Here is a 17,072-nt window from a genome sequence, read left to right on the forward strand (position 1 = left end):
AAATCCTGTCTGACAATAGTGTCTGTAATAGTGCCACTATTTTCAGTGAATTTACACAGAACAAGCTGTAAATACAAAGTCCATAGGCAATCCAAAACATTGGTAAGAGACCCAACCGATAGTTCTAAGAATATAACTTTGCCATACTGCAAATAGCAAGCCTGAAAACCTGTGTCAGAAAACTCTTTAATTACAGATGAGGAATTTGAGGACAGGTAACCAAATGACCCCGTGCCATAAGATTTGGCATGCCAACTGAAAATGCATAACCAGTATTTGTTGGAGATTTGGGATTTGTTCCTTTTCCTTTGTTTTCTCTTGCTAGATGAAGTCCTTAACCACTATGAAAATAAAGTGACGATAACATTGCAGAAACAGCGAGTTGAGAAGCTGTAAAAAAGACAAAAACTGCGTTGATCTCTCAAAGATCTGGGTGGAGAAGATTTTCCCCCAAGCAAGTGAGGAAAGCCAGAATTCATGTAACTACACATATTTGCCTTTGGGATCACCCAGAGATACATCGGCCTCTTGGGGCCCGCAGGAATCCTCCCTTCTTGTCTCAAGCAACATTGAATGCAGTTTCCCATGCAGGCCAAAAGGGGCTGTGCCAGGGGAGCGAGAAGGTGGAGCTATGAGTGACCAAGAGCAACCTGAGAGTGGCTCCAGCTAACTGAACTTCGAGTGACACTCACCGATCCTGTCGGTGGATTAACCAGGTGCTGGCTGCTGTCGCCCTGTGCTGCAAGTAGCTTTCAACATTTACCCCAAACTCTCCTGCCCATGCTAGGCATATGGAGCTGAAGGAGACCACCCGTGATCACTCAGGAGTGCACAACTTGGCCTTCCAGGTAAGCATGGTTTCCTTTGCTTTGTGGGGAGGAGGAAGGACTTAAAAACAATGAACAATGCTTACTTAGAATCATAGAATCGTTTAGGTTGGAAAAGACCTTTAAGATCATCAAGCCGAACCATAAATACTTCAGTCCCTGAACAAAGAAAAAGCAATTTCTGCTCTCTGCCTGCAGATATTTTACAACACCCCACATGCTTTGCACTGATATCCTGCCAAAGTACAAGGCTCTTGTATAAAAAGCTGGGGCACAATCGGCACATTCAGGAGTAGGCTCCGCTTATTGCCTTCAACCGCTGCCTGGTATACTGGTATCTTTGAAAAGTCTCCTGACTTAGCAATATTTCATAGGCTGATGCGTCTCATAACTAGCTCATCCACCTCTCCCATCTGCTGTATCAGTTGATGTTTTTTCCTGAGGATAGGTAATTCACAGTTCTGTTGAAGAGAAGGTCATCATTATGCAGCAGACATATATCTCATCAAAACAATGTATGTTAATAATATGAGAAAAATAATCATGTAATCACAGTGGGGCATATCTTCTCTCTTCCATGCATAAAATAAGTGCAATTGTCTTGTTCTTCTCCCAAGAAGAGTACAGAGAAGAGGTAAGGAGCCAACCCAGAAGGTTCTGCGAATTATGCACATGAAGTAATGTTAACAGCCATTTAAAAAATGCAGATTTCAAAAGCGGAAGCACCAAAAAAACTGTTAACCAGTTAGTTATTTTTTCTCAGTGCCCAGCGTCCCTGCGCTGTCATATGAATTAGAGCAGGGACAAACAGAAATTTGCAAACCCACAGCCAGGCCAGTTCACTGTACTTGTTACTGAAGGTAGAACAGGTCAGGGAGAGACAGTGGCTCTAAAGCATGCTGTGTTAGCAAAGTACCCCTTGCTCTCCTCTGCAGCCTCTGATCCTTATGCTGCCCCTGAGCTCAGCTAGCAGGAAAGGTAGCACGTAGTGGGTGTGAGTATCAGCCAACACTATTCCAATAACACAGAAAGGTCTTTGTAGATGTTAAGCATGTGGAATATTATGTAACACCAGTGACATCCAACCACTCTGTGTATTTATTCATTGGGCTATAGAGACAGACAAGCAATAGATTGATTTGATAATCTGCCGGTCAGGGAATATCTGTGGAATGTAAGGGAGTTAGGGTCAAGTCCCTACTCCAGTCAATAGTTAGTAATTCATCCTAAGTGGGACAGCTTCAAGACGAGACAGAGAGATAACTCTCTTAAAACATGATAGCCCAGTGGTTAGCGCATTCTCCTGGGTAATCAGAGCGCCCTCAGCACATCTGTGCTTCAGAGCAGATAGACAAGCAATTTGAACTTGGGTCTTCCTCAGTTCAAGTGAATAAGGTAAGAGAGGGCTTCATCCTGGCTGCATTTTCACACAAAATGTGTGCCTAAGATACTGCAGTCAGCTTCCAAAGTCTGTGCCTACAAATCCATGAAGAAGAGAAGTCCCTCCCTAGCTGCAGAAGCTTGGTGCCGAACGCTCTTGAATGACCTGAGCTGAAAATCACCTCTTGCCTCAGCAATCTATGTGGAGCACAGTACAGTGACTCAGGTTAATCCTCTGCCTTACGCAGCTAGCTCACCTGGGCAGTGTGCAGGGAACCCAGGTGCTTCCTTTCCTATTGACTGCAGAGGTTTGCAAGAGCCTGCAAATCCTCTCTGATTTAAATAATCCGAATGCCAAATCATGGAGACTATCCAACAATGAAACCTGGAGCCTGAGTTAGGTTTTCTGCTTACTTTTTTTTTTCCTGGAACACCAGAAGGTGTTTACATTTACATTGTCTATCTCTGACTCAACATATAAGTCACTCCCTAGAGAAAATAAGACACAGAAGGAAATAGGTAAACTTCTGCATACAGAAAAATAAATCACTTCACAGTAGAAGCCACTGAGAAGAAAACAATCTCATCATTTTTTCCTGTTTTCTTGTATTTGAGCTTTTCTTGCACAAAGAGTGAATGCTTTTCTCCCTCCAAGATACAGTGTCTTCTAATATTAAGCAATGAGTATCTTCCCTAAACCACAAGATATAAAAGTGTTCTGGAAAGGGATTAATTTAAGCCGTTTTAAGTATCAGTGTGGGATTGCACTCCATAGGTACCTTCAGATGTACCTGAGCAATTTAATGATTAACGCATAAAGGGACAGAAAAAATAAGACAGGGACAAGGTAAACCCAGGTTAGGTCATTTGTTTTATAAAGTAAATAAGTTAACAAAACAGCTTTCAATGTAATACAAAGCAGCTCAAGGCTAACAAGTCATGGATGAAGGAGCATATCAGAGCTTTATTATGTCAGGAATGAGAGGCATTGTGCCTTCCATTGTGGAGGGACTCTTAACAGGATGAAGAGGTAATATAGAGTCATCTGCCTTTCAACTAGTCATACAAGTGGTCTAAGGGGGATAACTATTTGAGCTCTTCTCAGTTTCACATTGGCTGTTGATATTTAAATACACACATCCTTCTGTACCATGATAGGATTTTCACTGCATCACAGAAGCATAAAACTTTTTCAACTGTACTGTAGTAGATACTCAGAAATCAGTTAACCAATGTTAACTTTCAGAGAGAGCATGCATCCATGTAGCATAAAGTTCTATTAACACCATCAATTACATTTTAAAAAAACGCATGATCCTGCAAAATATCAGCTACTTCTTTTGTACACTACACAGATTCCACTTGAACTGTTTACAGGCATAGCATCAAAAACTGCAGGTCCTGCATTATTACCTTGTGATAACACCAGTACCTGGGAGACCCAGAAGCTACTTTTTACCTCATTAACAGCTCAAAACAGTCTCAAAAGAAAACAGACAATAAAACCCAAATGTACGGCTCCGCTGTATCTCTTGTTCTCTCTCTCTCTTTGATATTAGGGACATCTCAGTTACTAACAGCCATTTGGGTGTATTACAATGAGTAAGCTTCTTGTATTGGTTTTAACAAGATACATAGCTCTACCTACACTGCGAGTCTTCCCAAGCACGCTCCTACCCTTCAGTGCAATGTAACCTTAATAAAACCTCAATGCAAATGTTAAGACCTACATGCTAAAGTTACCTGCTTTGGATGCTACCTCGTAGCTAGAATCAACAGACTGCAGTACTGTTTATATGGAGACATTCAGGTATTTTTTCCCCTTAAATATGTCATGCAGTTTAAGGAACCTAAATCATTATCCTCATAGTCTCATTGCTATTCAGAAGATTGTCCATATTGAGTGTCTACATGCGAATGTAATACATTCTGTATCTATATCTACAATAATGTTGTACGTAATGTATAGAAACACTACGGTGTCTCTTGCATTCAATGTGGTTCAGTTAACTTCTCTCTGATGGCACCAGCTGGAGGATCACTACAGTTGCCCACAGAATTTCCTGCTCAGAAACCCTGCAACACTAACAGTAACCCTAAAGCTGAGATTGGATTTACCTAGCTTGTGTTTAGCCCTCATTTAAGAGGTAAAGGTTTTACCTAATCAGTTCTGATGATTCAGATCTCTGCTAATGATGACATTAAACAACAAGGCACACTTATTCCTCAAGGAATGATAAGAGCTGGCTTATACAAAGGAATGGTTGGCGGAATGAAAAAACTCCCTGACTTTTAAAAGGAACTCAGAGGTAAACATAAAATAAATACAATGCAAAGGGAAGGTAACAGCTAATAAATATTTATTGTTCACTGGCTTCCTATTGTCAGTGTTATGATGCATGAAGCAGTCGGTACCTGTTTCTGCAGCAGAGCACACTGTGCTCTTAAGAAGCTGACTTGAAGAAGGATCCCCTTTAAATTTCTGCCTTTTACTCATGCTACATAAGGACATTGGTACTGCCATAACACAGGCAGCTTTCGTACTCCATTTCATTCAAACAAGCTTATAACATGTCGTAAAAAATGCCATTTATTCCTGTGTTTATTGCCATTCTCCACAGCTTCCTAGATACTTGTCTGGTTGGTTAATCAAGACTATAGGCACTACTAAGAATTTACATTTCATGGGCATCATTGTTGTAATTTCCCTTGGAAATTATGAAGGCATTGCACTGCATAATTCCGTCAGATCTAGGCAGGAAATTATGCAGTCCTTTTCCACATTTTCAAAACTTGCTTTCCAAAGCCATGCTTGTTTTAAAAAAAAAAATTAACTGTGACATACTACCACATCTCTTACAGGAACTAGTGGAAGTTAGTTATACCTTTAGGCTCATTTCTTCTCAGGCTAAGTAAATATTCCTTGGAAAAACCATTTTATAGGATTCTTGTCATCCTCATTGTGTTCCTGCTTGCCATCAACAGATGTTTTGAATGCCATAATTGCAGGGGTCATGTGCACCTTGTTATCTTCTCAGGAATGTGCAGATCTTTTTTTCCTGTTTCAGTTTTTCTGGATTTTGCTTTCTGCCTTTCATATATTTCACTTGCTCTGAGAGCAAACGGATTTCCTGTTTCTTATTTTATGGCCAGCTTGTGCCAGTCTATCATTTTAACTTGTTTATCCTGCCTTTCAGGATACTATCCAACTATCCTACTCAAGACTGACAACTTAAGCTTTTAAAGAAAACACTGATGTACTCAGAGGTGGGTGAGCCTAATTTACAACCCATTTCAAAACACCTCATGAAGATTTAGCCAGCTGAATTTAAATCTGCCAGTACGTTTCTTATATGCTGTCTCTACAGCTCACGTACTATAGTTTAACACATGAATAATGAACATTCATCCCTCCTGCCCTGTACACTGAATTTTATCATTTGACAGCTATTTGTGGATGCTATGATTATTGATGGAGAAAATTCTTCCTCAACATTTAAAATGCATTTTAACTCCTTCAGAATCATGACACTCTGGCTAGCAAAAAGTAGTACATGGGGGGAAACTGAGATGAATAGTCTTCAGTTATACTGAATATTAAAAGAATAGCGAAGTTTTGAACTGTGAATCAGATGGCTTCATTTCAGCTGACTGAATGCAATCCGAAATCCAATGAAATCCAACATGGTAACTTAAAACATTTGCTTTTGAAGCATCTGTTTTCCACTGAGTTCCTTAAGTACCCCAATTCTAATCTCCAAAGCTAATCTAACGACCCACCCTTAAACCATAAACAGTTTAAGCAGCTGTCTGGATGCTCTGATAGCCAATGTGTTTTCATCGCTAACTGGCAGGGGTGGAAAAACATCTCCTCTAGAGTGTGTGCTGTTGTTAAAAGCACAACCAATAGAAGTTATGTGCTCTTTGCAAAACCAATCCTCCCTCGAAAGGCAGGGAGGAGATAGGAGGGGAGGTCAAAGAATGTAGTTATGCAAAAAGACTTGGCAGATGAACTGCTCATCTAGAGGGAACTAAACAGGCAGGGAAAGAGCACTTCACTTACAAGATAGCTCCATGCCCTTGCAGTTTAATCAAATATTTTACAAGCAGGAAATTCTAATCAGTGAAAGTACAGCAGAGTGTGAAAGCAGAAGTGCAACTGTGTAACACTTTTCATATTGTCAGCATTCAAAGTAGATAGATCAATTCTGTAATCCTTCAAGTGTGACCTAAAGGGAAGAGAATTTTCCCATCCAAACTTCTCTAATTTGGTTTTAACTTCCTGCTTCCTTATGTCACTACAGATTGAGTACGTTCAAAAGCAACTTGGCATATTGCTGGATCTGGCCTGTTCTCGTAACAGGGCGGTGCTAGCTATAGTCCCTAAGGCTTGAACTCCCATTTTCTGTTGCAATGTTTTGTTCTGCAGACATTTCCGGAGAGGTGGAAAAGGGTACTGAGCAAATGACGTAGAAGCTTTTCTGCCCGTGCTGGGTGCTTTGGTAGCAACCTGCAACAGCAGCTGATAAGCACAGACAGATTGACATTTTGGTGAGGGGATCCTTCAGCAAACTCAGAAAGACTCTAAGCAAACAGGAAAAAGGAATAGGCAGTTTTATTTGTCACTTGAATATTGCTATTCTTATGAGAAATTAAAAAGAATTCTTTTTCTTCAAGGGGTAGGGTTAAATAACATGTGTTTTCACCAAACAAAATTTAAGAATTTTATAAAGGGGAAGATGAAGAGATTGTACTTGAAGAATCAGCTGTGAAATATAAGAAAATTACTCAGCTTCATTGCACTCAAAGACTGTTTTAGTCAACAGAAGTAGTCTCTTACTGAAGTAAACTTGTTATCAATAGTAATTAACCAGTTTCTACTGAATTTGGAATGTGCCAGAAATGTGGTATGATCAGTTGAAATGAGTGCTTTTTATGCTTGCAGAAAATAACACAAATCTATCATTCTGCAGTGCAGGCTATTTAGAGTTCCAGCAATCATGTGATGCTCTTACTAGTTTTCTGTTACATTACTCATACATTAATATATTTTAATTACTCTATAAATGAAACTCTTACGTAATTATGGCACTTGAGCAGTAGGTTGGACAAAGTGACTTCTAGAGGTTTCTTCCAACGCAAATTATTCTGTGCTTCTGTTGCTTGTAGACAGCAACTCACATGCTTACTGTTTCTCACATGTTCGCTGACAAAAGTTGTAAGAAATCTCTGCTTTTTCTTGCTCAGTAACAAGTATAGAAATCTTCAAAGAAACTATCCCAAGGGGTGTGTGTGTCTCGATTACAGAACTGTACCACTTCGACCTCACTATGCTGTCCTGTATAGTATTTTTAATATATTATATCTCAATGCTACAGTTAAGCACTGCTTCTTGTGATTTTTTTTTTTTTTTTTTTTTTTTTTGCACTGTATGGAGTGTTCAGTAGAGGCTTTCATTGTCGACTGCAGGGGCAGCTATGGCAAACGCCTAAGACAGCCTGGTTAGAAGGCAAACGAGTAACAGAGGTGCTTTTTGAAAAAGAAGTACCTCCCTCTTAAGGGAATGCAAAGATACTCTTCTTACAAGGAAGGGAACTAATGTATTGGCATCTGGTTTATCAGGGCCACAGCAGGTGAATCAACGGTTTATTGGCACTCCTGTTCCCCCAGACACACAATGTTCCAGAAACACTTTTACTGAAAAGGATTTTTTGTGTAGTTTAGAAGCAGAGTATCTTTAAGGAAAATATGTTACTGAAAAGTGTTCTAATTGTTTCTAAGGTCATGTTTCCACTAAAAGGCAAAATTTAATTTACGTCTAGTAGTACTGCTTATTCCTGCCTTTATCATAATTTACTATGATTAAGCTTGTTTTGTATTGTTCATTTGGAAATGACCATTTTCTTAGAAGGCTAAATGTAGATACTAATTTACTGGGTTTATTACCATGTAAATAATGAGATACTTCATGCAATAAACACAGTGAAATGACCATACCATAACTGCTGCCATAAGAAACCACTGAAATATAAAACATATATATGAATTGCGGATGTAAGTTATCTGACATTTTGTTTAAGCAGCCTTCTTGCGAAACAAAAATAAGAACCAGCCCTTCAAGGATCATTAAAAAGAAATAATGTACCCTTCAAAACATTAAGAAAACTCAGCTTCTGAATAAATGAAAAAAAAAAGTGAAAATAGTAGAGCTGGTTATGGCTGTCTTCAACTCTCAGTACACTCTGATAAAAGGTATACCACAGAGAATTAATGTAGTAAAGCTAACTGCTCTCTTTAAAGATACTCTGAGTATTTTATTCCAAGAGCAACAGAAGTACGTATTTTAAAAAAATATGCATTTACTGTATATGCGTAAGGAGCATATATACTGGAGTAAAGGTACTGACAACCCGGGGAAGGCCCAACTAGGCCTTTTTGTCCTTGGCAGGGAGAAGGGCTGGATCTTTGTTGAACCAGTCCTGAGGCAAAAGGAGCACCGGGAGGACATGTGAGTTTGGGTCAAGAAGACAGCAGATTCACGGTAGTCGAGCACCACCCATGACCCACACAGCTTTGTGTAATAGTGCAGGGGCTTGAATACCCGAGCTCTGTACACTGAGTTTCAGGCTCCCCGTACTAGTAAAGTAAAACATGGAAGCACAGGCATCACGGTATAAATCAGTCCTTACCACACACAAGAAAGGCTTTCAGCCTTTGATTTGAACTGATACAATTTCTGGTCTTCTCATGCCCCAGGATGACAGTGAAGGCGTGGATGTTATAAACCCAAAAGGTCTCGGAGACAATTCACAGAGAATCAAGAATTCGCAAAATAAGAAAACTGTACATACTAATCAGGTATGTTTTTTCTTTTTTTTCTTTCGAATAACCTTACGTAAATTCAAAAACCTCAAATTCAATGTCAGTAATTTGCTGTGATAATACATCCAAGACAGATATTTTAACAAAACTTGAATTCGATTTAAAATTCATAAACTGACAGGGAAGAGAGTTCTGTTCTTAGAAATACATTAAGGAAAAAACACAGAAAATTGACAGGACGTGTAGGATTCACAAAAATGTTTTCTAATGTCATAATAGCTTCATAAAAGATACAAAAGAGGCATCAGAAATGGTGATCAGAGGGAATACTATGGACGCGGAGTTGATATAGAAGCATTTTTTCCTGAGGAGTTGGAGAAAGAGAAGCTGGAAACATTGGATTTAGTGATACAATCTTTCAGTCAGACAGGGCATACATATTATTAAATACCTACTCATCCAAATTAGGGGAAATTTCAGACAAACACAAACTGGAGGCAACAGCTCTGATGTACAACTGACCAGAGAAAGAAGAGGAGAATACCATACAGATGACTTCATAATAAACACATCCATTTTGACTTCTTTTGACTGTACGTTTGTTTAAGCTTACATGGTGAGCAGCTCACTATGAAGACATGAGAGTCAGGTTAAAAAAACCCACAGATACTTTACTAGTGTCATGTATTAATATCTTCACATCCACACTCCAGAAATAATCTGTTATGCTAAAAGTTCCATGAAAAACTGTTAGTACTTTCCTGCGTTGTAATCATATCTACTTGCTAAGTTCGGTTATGGTACTTGAAGCAGCACGTAGGAAATAGAGGTTTCCTGATGCTGTGGATATTCTTTTCTATCTTCCAATGGTTTTTGGATACGATCAGAGGCAGCAAAGGCATGCTGCCAAAGAAATGCCTCTGCTCTCAAAGTTGAAGTGATTCCAGATTTACAGTGATGGAAAGGATCACTTGGACTGTTCTGATATGCACTCCTGGGAACTAGACCAGGATCTGAGATCCTAGGAGAGGAAGGTGGTAGACAGTGCCTATACCTTCCTCTTCAGAAAAGCCAGCAAAAAGGAAAATGTCAACACAAAAAGAAAAAAAGGACTTTCAGAACTGATTGAAACTGTTGAAAGATGGAGAAAAGCAGTGGCAGTCAGTGAAAGCTTGATTTTAATCAATTTCCCACTGAAAAGGTTCAGCTGAAAGCATTCAGCCACTACTTCAGCAAGTGTAGTAGAGATACGTATACCCACACAGACACTTTCTCAGGCACACTGTGGCTGAGGCAGAAGAGTTTATTTTGAGGCTCTGCGGAGTATGGACTTTGCTGTGCCCCTGCTGGCAGAAGTCCACGCGCTCCATATAGCCCTTGGGTTAGCCTCAGCAAGGGCCAACACTCCCCAAGAGCCAAATCTGAGACATGTTTGGCCATGAAAAAAGAAGAAAAGGAGTTTGGATCCATTCTCCCTTTTCCTTGTGTATCTGCACAGAGTTAGACACAAAGTGATCTTTGATTTCACATTTTCTTATCACCTTTTAACGTAGATGTAGGAAAGCATTTGTGATAATAAAATAGCGACATAATAATATTCTAAGCATATTTAAATACATTGTGGACAATGTGAAAAGATGTGGATTGATGCTTTTTATATTGAAATACTCAAAAGAAAAAAACAGGTTATATTCTCAAGACAAACAGTGTATTTCACAAATTCAAAGAACCAGAGCCCAGGCTGTGGGTGATCCAGGCGAGCTCCTGGCCCAGGGAGGATGCTGTGGCATGGGGGAAAAGTGATGGGGGACCATGGTCTGGCCTGGGCAGCACATGAAGCGGGGGGGCACTGGGGATGGTGGTGGGGATGGAGGCAGGAGGTGTGGGACATGGGCTTTGAGCTGTGACCAGGAGAGAGGACATGGTGCCACCGGGAGCGTATCCACCTGCAAGCATGAAAGCATGGCTCTTCAACCCAGAGGGCTGGACTCTCCTGACTTAAAACATAGGTTCAAAAACGTGTGAGAAGCACTGGCATGCAATATACCCCAAATTCAAGCCCAGGAATAAATGATATTTCAATACTATCAGCACTCAGTGTCCCTCAGGTGAGAAGCCCACCTCCTACAGCTGCTGAGAAGAGTGCTCCCAGTTACCAAAACTAATAGCAACTTAGTAGGCAGCAGCATCTGCATTTTTCAGGTTTGGTTTATTTCTCAGTCAAGACCAAAGAGGGAAAGAAATGAGTTAAGCGAAAATGTGGCCATAAGTACAGTGCAGCTCCGCAGAGCCACGTAACTCCCACCACCACCATCCTTCCAAAAACTGCAATCAAGACGACTACGAGACTCCCATCCATGTCATGCTGAGCTTTCTCCTATGGGAATGAATAGCAGCTTCTACGTACATACTCCTCTGCACCATTTTAATTACTGGCCATGTGTTAATTTTGCCTTTGAGCTGGTTCAGTTCTCTCACTAGGAACTAACCGAGGACTCTCAGTGGCGCCTGCAGCAAGAAAGCCAGACAGAAGGCAGGGACCAGGCCAAGGTCCGTGGCAGGCCTTGCTTCATACAGCAGTTTGGGGAATGCAGTTAGCACAAACAATAGTGACACAAAAAGAAAAGGTAAACTCATGGGCAGCCTGCCACTGCTCCAAGTGGCTGGGCACAGTGCGCTGGCTCCTCTTGAGAGGGCAGGACACGACTACCAGCTCAGGAAAACACTGTCTGCCTTCACCGTGGTCCTGGCCGGACACCTAAGGGCAGGCGACTGGTCATGCTGCCATGGCACGGCATTAGAACGAGGAGGTGTGAGCACAGCGCAAGGGCCATGTGCAGTTACACTGCTGCCTTTGAATGCAACAGTCGCCTGCCCTGGATCGCTGGCCCCTCTGTGGGCCCCGCCATGAACGTGGAGGTACGTACCTGTGGGACTGGTGCTTTCTCTCTGCCCCTCCGGACCAGGAAAGGGGAAGTAATGCAGGGTGGGCACAGCAGCCCCCACGGGTGCGCCAGCCAGCTTCGGGGGGCTGTGCTGCTCCCAGCCGCCTCCAGGACAATCCTCGAACATGGTGGAGGTCAGACTGCGGTTGTTCAAAAGCTTTAATGCAGCAAGGCTTATGTGCATTAAGGTAGCAAAAAGGTGTGTGTCTGATGAAAATGTGCTATCTGGGTAAAAACCTGGCTGGATGGCCGAGCCCAAAGAGCTGTGGTGAATGGAGTTAAATCCAGTTGGCAGCCAGTCACAAGTGGTGTTCCCCAGGGCTCAGTATTGGGGCCAGTTCTGTTTAGTATCTTTATCAGTGATCTGGACGAGGGGATCGAGTGCTCCCTCAGCAAGTTTGCAGACATCACCAAGTTGGTCAGGAGTGTTGATCTGCTTGAGGGAAGGAACCCAGGAATCCAGATCCCTCCCTACAGTGGGATCTGGACAGGCTGGATTGATGGGCCGAGGCCAACTGTATGAGGTTCAACAAGGCTAAGAGCCGAGTCCTGCACTTTGGTCACAACAACCCCATGCAACACTACAGGCTTGGGGAAGAGTGGCTGGAAAGCTGCCTGGCAGAAAAGGACCTGGGGGTGTTGGTCAACAGCCAGCTGAAGATGAGCTGGCAGGGTGCCCAGGTGGCCAAGAAGGCCAATAGCATCCTGGCTTGTATCAGAAATAGTGTGGCCAGCAGGACTAGGGAAGTGATCGTCTCCCTGTACTCAGCACTGGTGAGGCCACACCTTGAATACTGTGTTCAGTTTTAGGCCCCTTACTACAAGAAAGACATTGAGGTGCTGGATTGTGTCCAAAGAAGAGCAACGAAGCTGGTGAAGGGTCTAGAGCACAAGTCTTATGAGAAGCAGCTGAGAGAACTGGGGTTGTTTAGCCTGGAGAAAAGGAGGCTCAGGGGAGATATTATCGCTCTCTACAACTACCTGAAAGGAGGTTGTAGTGAGGTGGGTGTTGGTCTCTTCTCATAAGTAACAAGTAACAGGATGAGAGAAGACGGCCTCAAGTTGAGCCAGGGGAGGTTTAGGTTGGATATTAGGAAAAATGTCTTCACTGAAAGGGCTGTCAAGCATTGGAACAGGCTGCCCAGGGAAGTGGTTGAGTCACCACTCCTTGAGGTATTTAAAAGACGTGTTGATGTGGCACTTAGGGACATGGTTTAGTAGTGGACTTGGCAGTGTTAGGTTTGCGGTTGGACTCGATGATCTTAAGGGTCTTTTCCAACCTAAATGATTCCATGATCTGGCCAAATTTCAAGTTTCTGCTACAAAGCCCGTGAATGCTAGCTCTCTTTAAAGGATTGTTACCTGTTACCTTGTCTCAGTAGCTTAAGAATAAATGTATGGGCTTAGTTAAATTTTTAAAAAAATAAGCCCCCTCCCCAATTTAACCATTCTCCATACATAAAACTTCCACCATATTAAAGTTCTGCAAAGAGAGAAGCAACAAAAACAGGTGGTCGTCAACAGGAGGTGCTGGGCAAGATGGCTAATTAGCAGCTCTCCCATCCCTACCTGCAGCTCTCACCTTTCGGCATGTATGCAGTGGTACTCTGTATGGGGCCTTCTTCAGCTCTGAGTAACACTGGTATTTTTTTCCCCTTTCAAAGTGGTGTGGATGGCTTGGGGAAGTTCACAGCCACAGTCTAACCACTGGGTTTGCCTGATACTGATCACAGCGTTGGTGGCAGACAGGAGAGCTGGAGCTGTGCACTCAGTGCAGACAGGAAAGTCTTGAGACTGCTTCAGCCATCTGCCAGTGGGGATCTGTTTTTTCACACCTTACTTAACAAGCATGCACTCCTCTCACAGCCTCGGCACCGATCTGTTTTCCAGGAGGATGAATACATCAATATTGAGAGTGATCTGCATGAAAACAAATGTGACTCAGTAGATGATGAGCAACCACGCTTGAAAGGGTAATGTCTTTTGGATGAGTAAGTTTTCCACTCACTTCATCCTGGCCTAAGCATAAGCTACCAGCGTTTCTGCTTCTGGAGCGACAGCTCTAAATTTCACTGCCATACCCCTATGCTACACAGACCTTTGTATTGCCTACCAATTTGTGTAATACAGAAATACATTGTATTTTAAATTATTATACCTTTCAACTGACATGTGTGATCATGGAACTATCCTTCTAAAGCCTTACAAACTAAAGGAGCAATGTTTTTTCTTTTTGTTCATTAACTACTTTTCCAGTATTTCCATAAGAGCTTTTTTTAAAGAGGTCTTAAACAGTCATCTCTTTCAGGAAGTTAAAGATTCACTATTGCCCTTCAGTTTGCATACCTATTTACCCCAGTGCAAAATAAGAACAGAATAGCTGTAAAAAAAGCCATTTTGATGGAGCAGAATTTTTACACTTCATTAGCACTGGTGCCAAGTGACCACAGAGTGAAAGCACACATCTACATTTTACTTGAAGATAAGATTTCTTAGTGAAAACTAGAAACCCTGTATAAGACATTAAAAAAATTAAGATACAATACTTAAAATTATATTTTAATGTCTTAGTATTTTTCTGTCATACTGAATCTTCATATAAACCTTCATAACAATCATACTGTACTTTTCCCCTGATTTCTATGACTGCATTCTGTTATACAGCACACCATTTCAGTTTTGAACATGTCCTTCTATTGGCAGATTCTAGCAACTCACTTACGGGATATCTCAAATAGGAGTTTGTCGTACTGAAATTGGACTACTTGGAAAGGTCCCGTGCCTGTACAAATGATACACTTATATGTAGAAGTAGTTGTGAAGATTTTAATTATGCTTTCAAGTTATACATACAGAACTTAAAGACCTGTTAATACAATCAGGTTTACTAATGCCATCATATTAAAATACTGCTTCAAAAATCTAGCAATAGTATTCAGAAGTCACTTAAATATTCTCTCGTTTCTCCTCTCTGTTCCTTGGAGATTTGTCATTCCTTTAGCAGTACATAACATGAAACACTTTCTTGTTTAAAACGTTTAGGGTTTTGTCTAGCAAAAACAAAAGCTGAGATTTGATAGATCAAACATCCAAGTTTGATAAGCCTCTCCAGTGGCAGGCATCCAGTGTCTCCCCAGAAGTAAGCTAATTGCACAGGCAAGCGTTGGCATGCAAATGGCTGTACAAGGTTAGCGGGGTCTCTCCCCCTCAAATCTGGGCCCACAGGAGTCACTCGACAAGAGGCATCTCCGCAGAGAGATGGGTTGAGTTGGGGCACAGATGAAGCCTGTATGGTGTTTATTCATTCTTGTTTATTTGTACTCCTATGGAGAGCCGAGGGATAACTGAGGTTTAATTCACAGGGCTTACTGTTCCTGAGGTCCCCTTGTTCTTCCATCAGCAGCAGGTACCATTGTCTCGGGCAGTGAAAGCTCCTTGTAGGCTGGAACCTGAAAAGCACTTTGCTCTATTCTGATTACATTCAGGCTACGGCTTGTTCTGTGCTCTCTGGTTTTGTACTTGGTTTTGTACTTCATCTAGGTTTATTTTTATGTTGAGCATCTGACAAGGGCAATGGTACCTCTACCAAATTATTTTTTGTAAATTAGCTCCTAAAAGCAGGCACTGATGCTATCTAATGTCTTCCTTGTATCTGCTCAAAAAGGGCATTCACAAAGCGTGCCTCCATTTTGTATGTGTTCTGGATTTCTTTCAACAGATAGTACTGAATAGCCTGTGGTCTGAGACACAACTCCTTTGAAAGATCAGTTTGTTGATAACAAGGATTCACTATATGTGCAAGTTGCTAACATTCACTTATATAGTACATGCAGACCAGAAAAAGCATTCTGGGTTGCAAAATGCAAGCAAGAATAGTTTTGGCATATACAACTATTTCACATTAAAGTTCTCCCTTTAAATGTGCTTAAGTAATATCTGTTTTTTCAACATCTTTGGTTAAGTAAAAGCCATCAACAATGTGCTGTACTTTAAGCCTATAGGATCAGCTTTTAGAAAATAATGTTTCCTTAGTAAATTAACCAGATTTCATAAGGAACATGTTTTTTCTGCCACCTTTCAGAACAGAGCTGCATATTTATGACATATATGCCTAAACATTTAAGATATCCTGGTACCAAAGTGATAATCACCTAAATTAATAAAATAACAAGAGGGAGAGAGATGTTAGAGCAAAGAAGAGATTACAAGGAATTGTAATCTTAAAGTAACAGTTTTAAATCCCAAAGGACTCATAAGTAGCAGTAACAGGTTGTAGATAATGTTTTTTCCTTTTTTTGGTTGATGGATGAACCGTAAATTTGATGAAGTAACTCTGGCTTATTCATGCATCTGTCTCTCATTTCTCCTTTTCTTTCTTTTCCTGTTGTATCTAATCTCTCTGCTGAGACTGGGTAGATAACCTAATGTTCTTACAAGTTAAAAAAAAAAGAGCTATGATTTGTGAGGCAACAGGAATTCCCAGAACTAAAACTGAAATATCAAAAGCAATCAAGATTTCTCAGAGACCGTGTTACTCTTCGTACTGGTGGAGTATGTTCCCGCTCTGCTGTTCTGAGTGCTGATATGAATTAAGTTAATATTCCTTGTTTCTCTCCAATTTCTGAATCAATTTTTTTTTAGTGCAGAAAAGAAGGGTATTCATGGTGAATGTCAGTGTGCATCTGACTCCAGCTGCATCTAGTTTCCAAACAAATACAGTCTGGATAATTAGCATCTCTAAATATAACATTGCCTTTATAGACTGTAGGGTGTGAGGCAACGCTTTAGAGAGACAGACCTATAGCTGTGATTTCTTTTTCAGCTTGCACAATAGAAAGGTGTTTATTTAGCTACAGCTTTTGTAACTGAAATATGTCTGCATCACCAGCATACTTAACATTGGAAATCTGTGCTGAATTAACTCTCTTAACTGCTGTTTCCCTAAATTTCAGCCTCCCTCATGAAATCACTCTGTGTTACCCTTAGTGAGATGAGAAAAGAATGAAAGTGAAGTATATAATAATTGGAAGAACAGATACTAGAATAGGACATTCAAATATAACAAATCATTTTAGCTTCCATGAACTGATGTGTCTTA

The 17,072-nt window shown here is 41.0% G+C and overlaps 1 protein-coding gene across 1 annotated transcript in view; it reads left to right on the forward strand.

Moving 5' to 3' along the window:
• Positions 1-791: 791 nt before the first annotated feature.
• The window catches only part of SLC28A3 (solute carrier family 28 member 3), a 46,632-nt gene continuing 30,351 nt past the window's right edge, over positions 792-17,072 (forward strand). The window contains exons 1-3 of the mRNA XM_050913589.1: positions 792-848; positions 8,964-9,065; positions 13,865-13,947. Coding sequence (XP_050769546.1) covers positions 792-848; positions 8,964-9,065; positions 13,865-13,947 — 242 coding nt within the window. The remainder of the gene's footprint in view (positions 849-8,963; positions 9,066-13,864; positions 13,948-17,072) is intronic.

Source organism: Gymnogyps californianus, chromosome Z (genome assembly GCF_018139145.2).
Source record: "Gymnogyps californianus isolate 813 chromosome Z, ASM1813914v2, whole genome shotgun sequence".
In the NCBI taxonomy this organism is placed as follows: domain Eukaryota; kingdom Metazoa; phylum Chordata; class Aves; order Accipitriformes; family Cathartidae; genus Gymnogyps; species Gymnogyps californianus.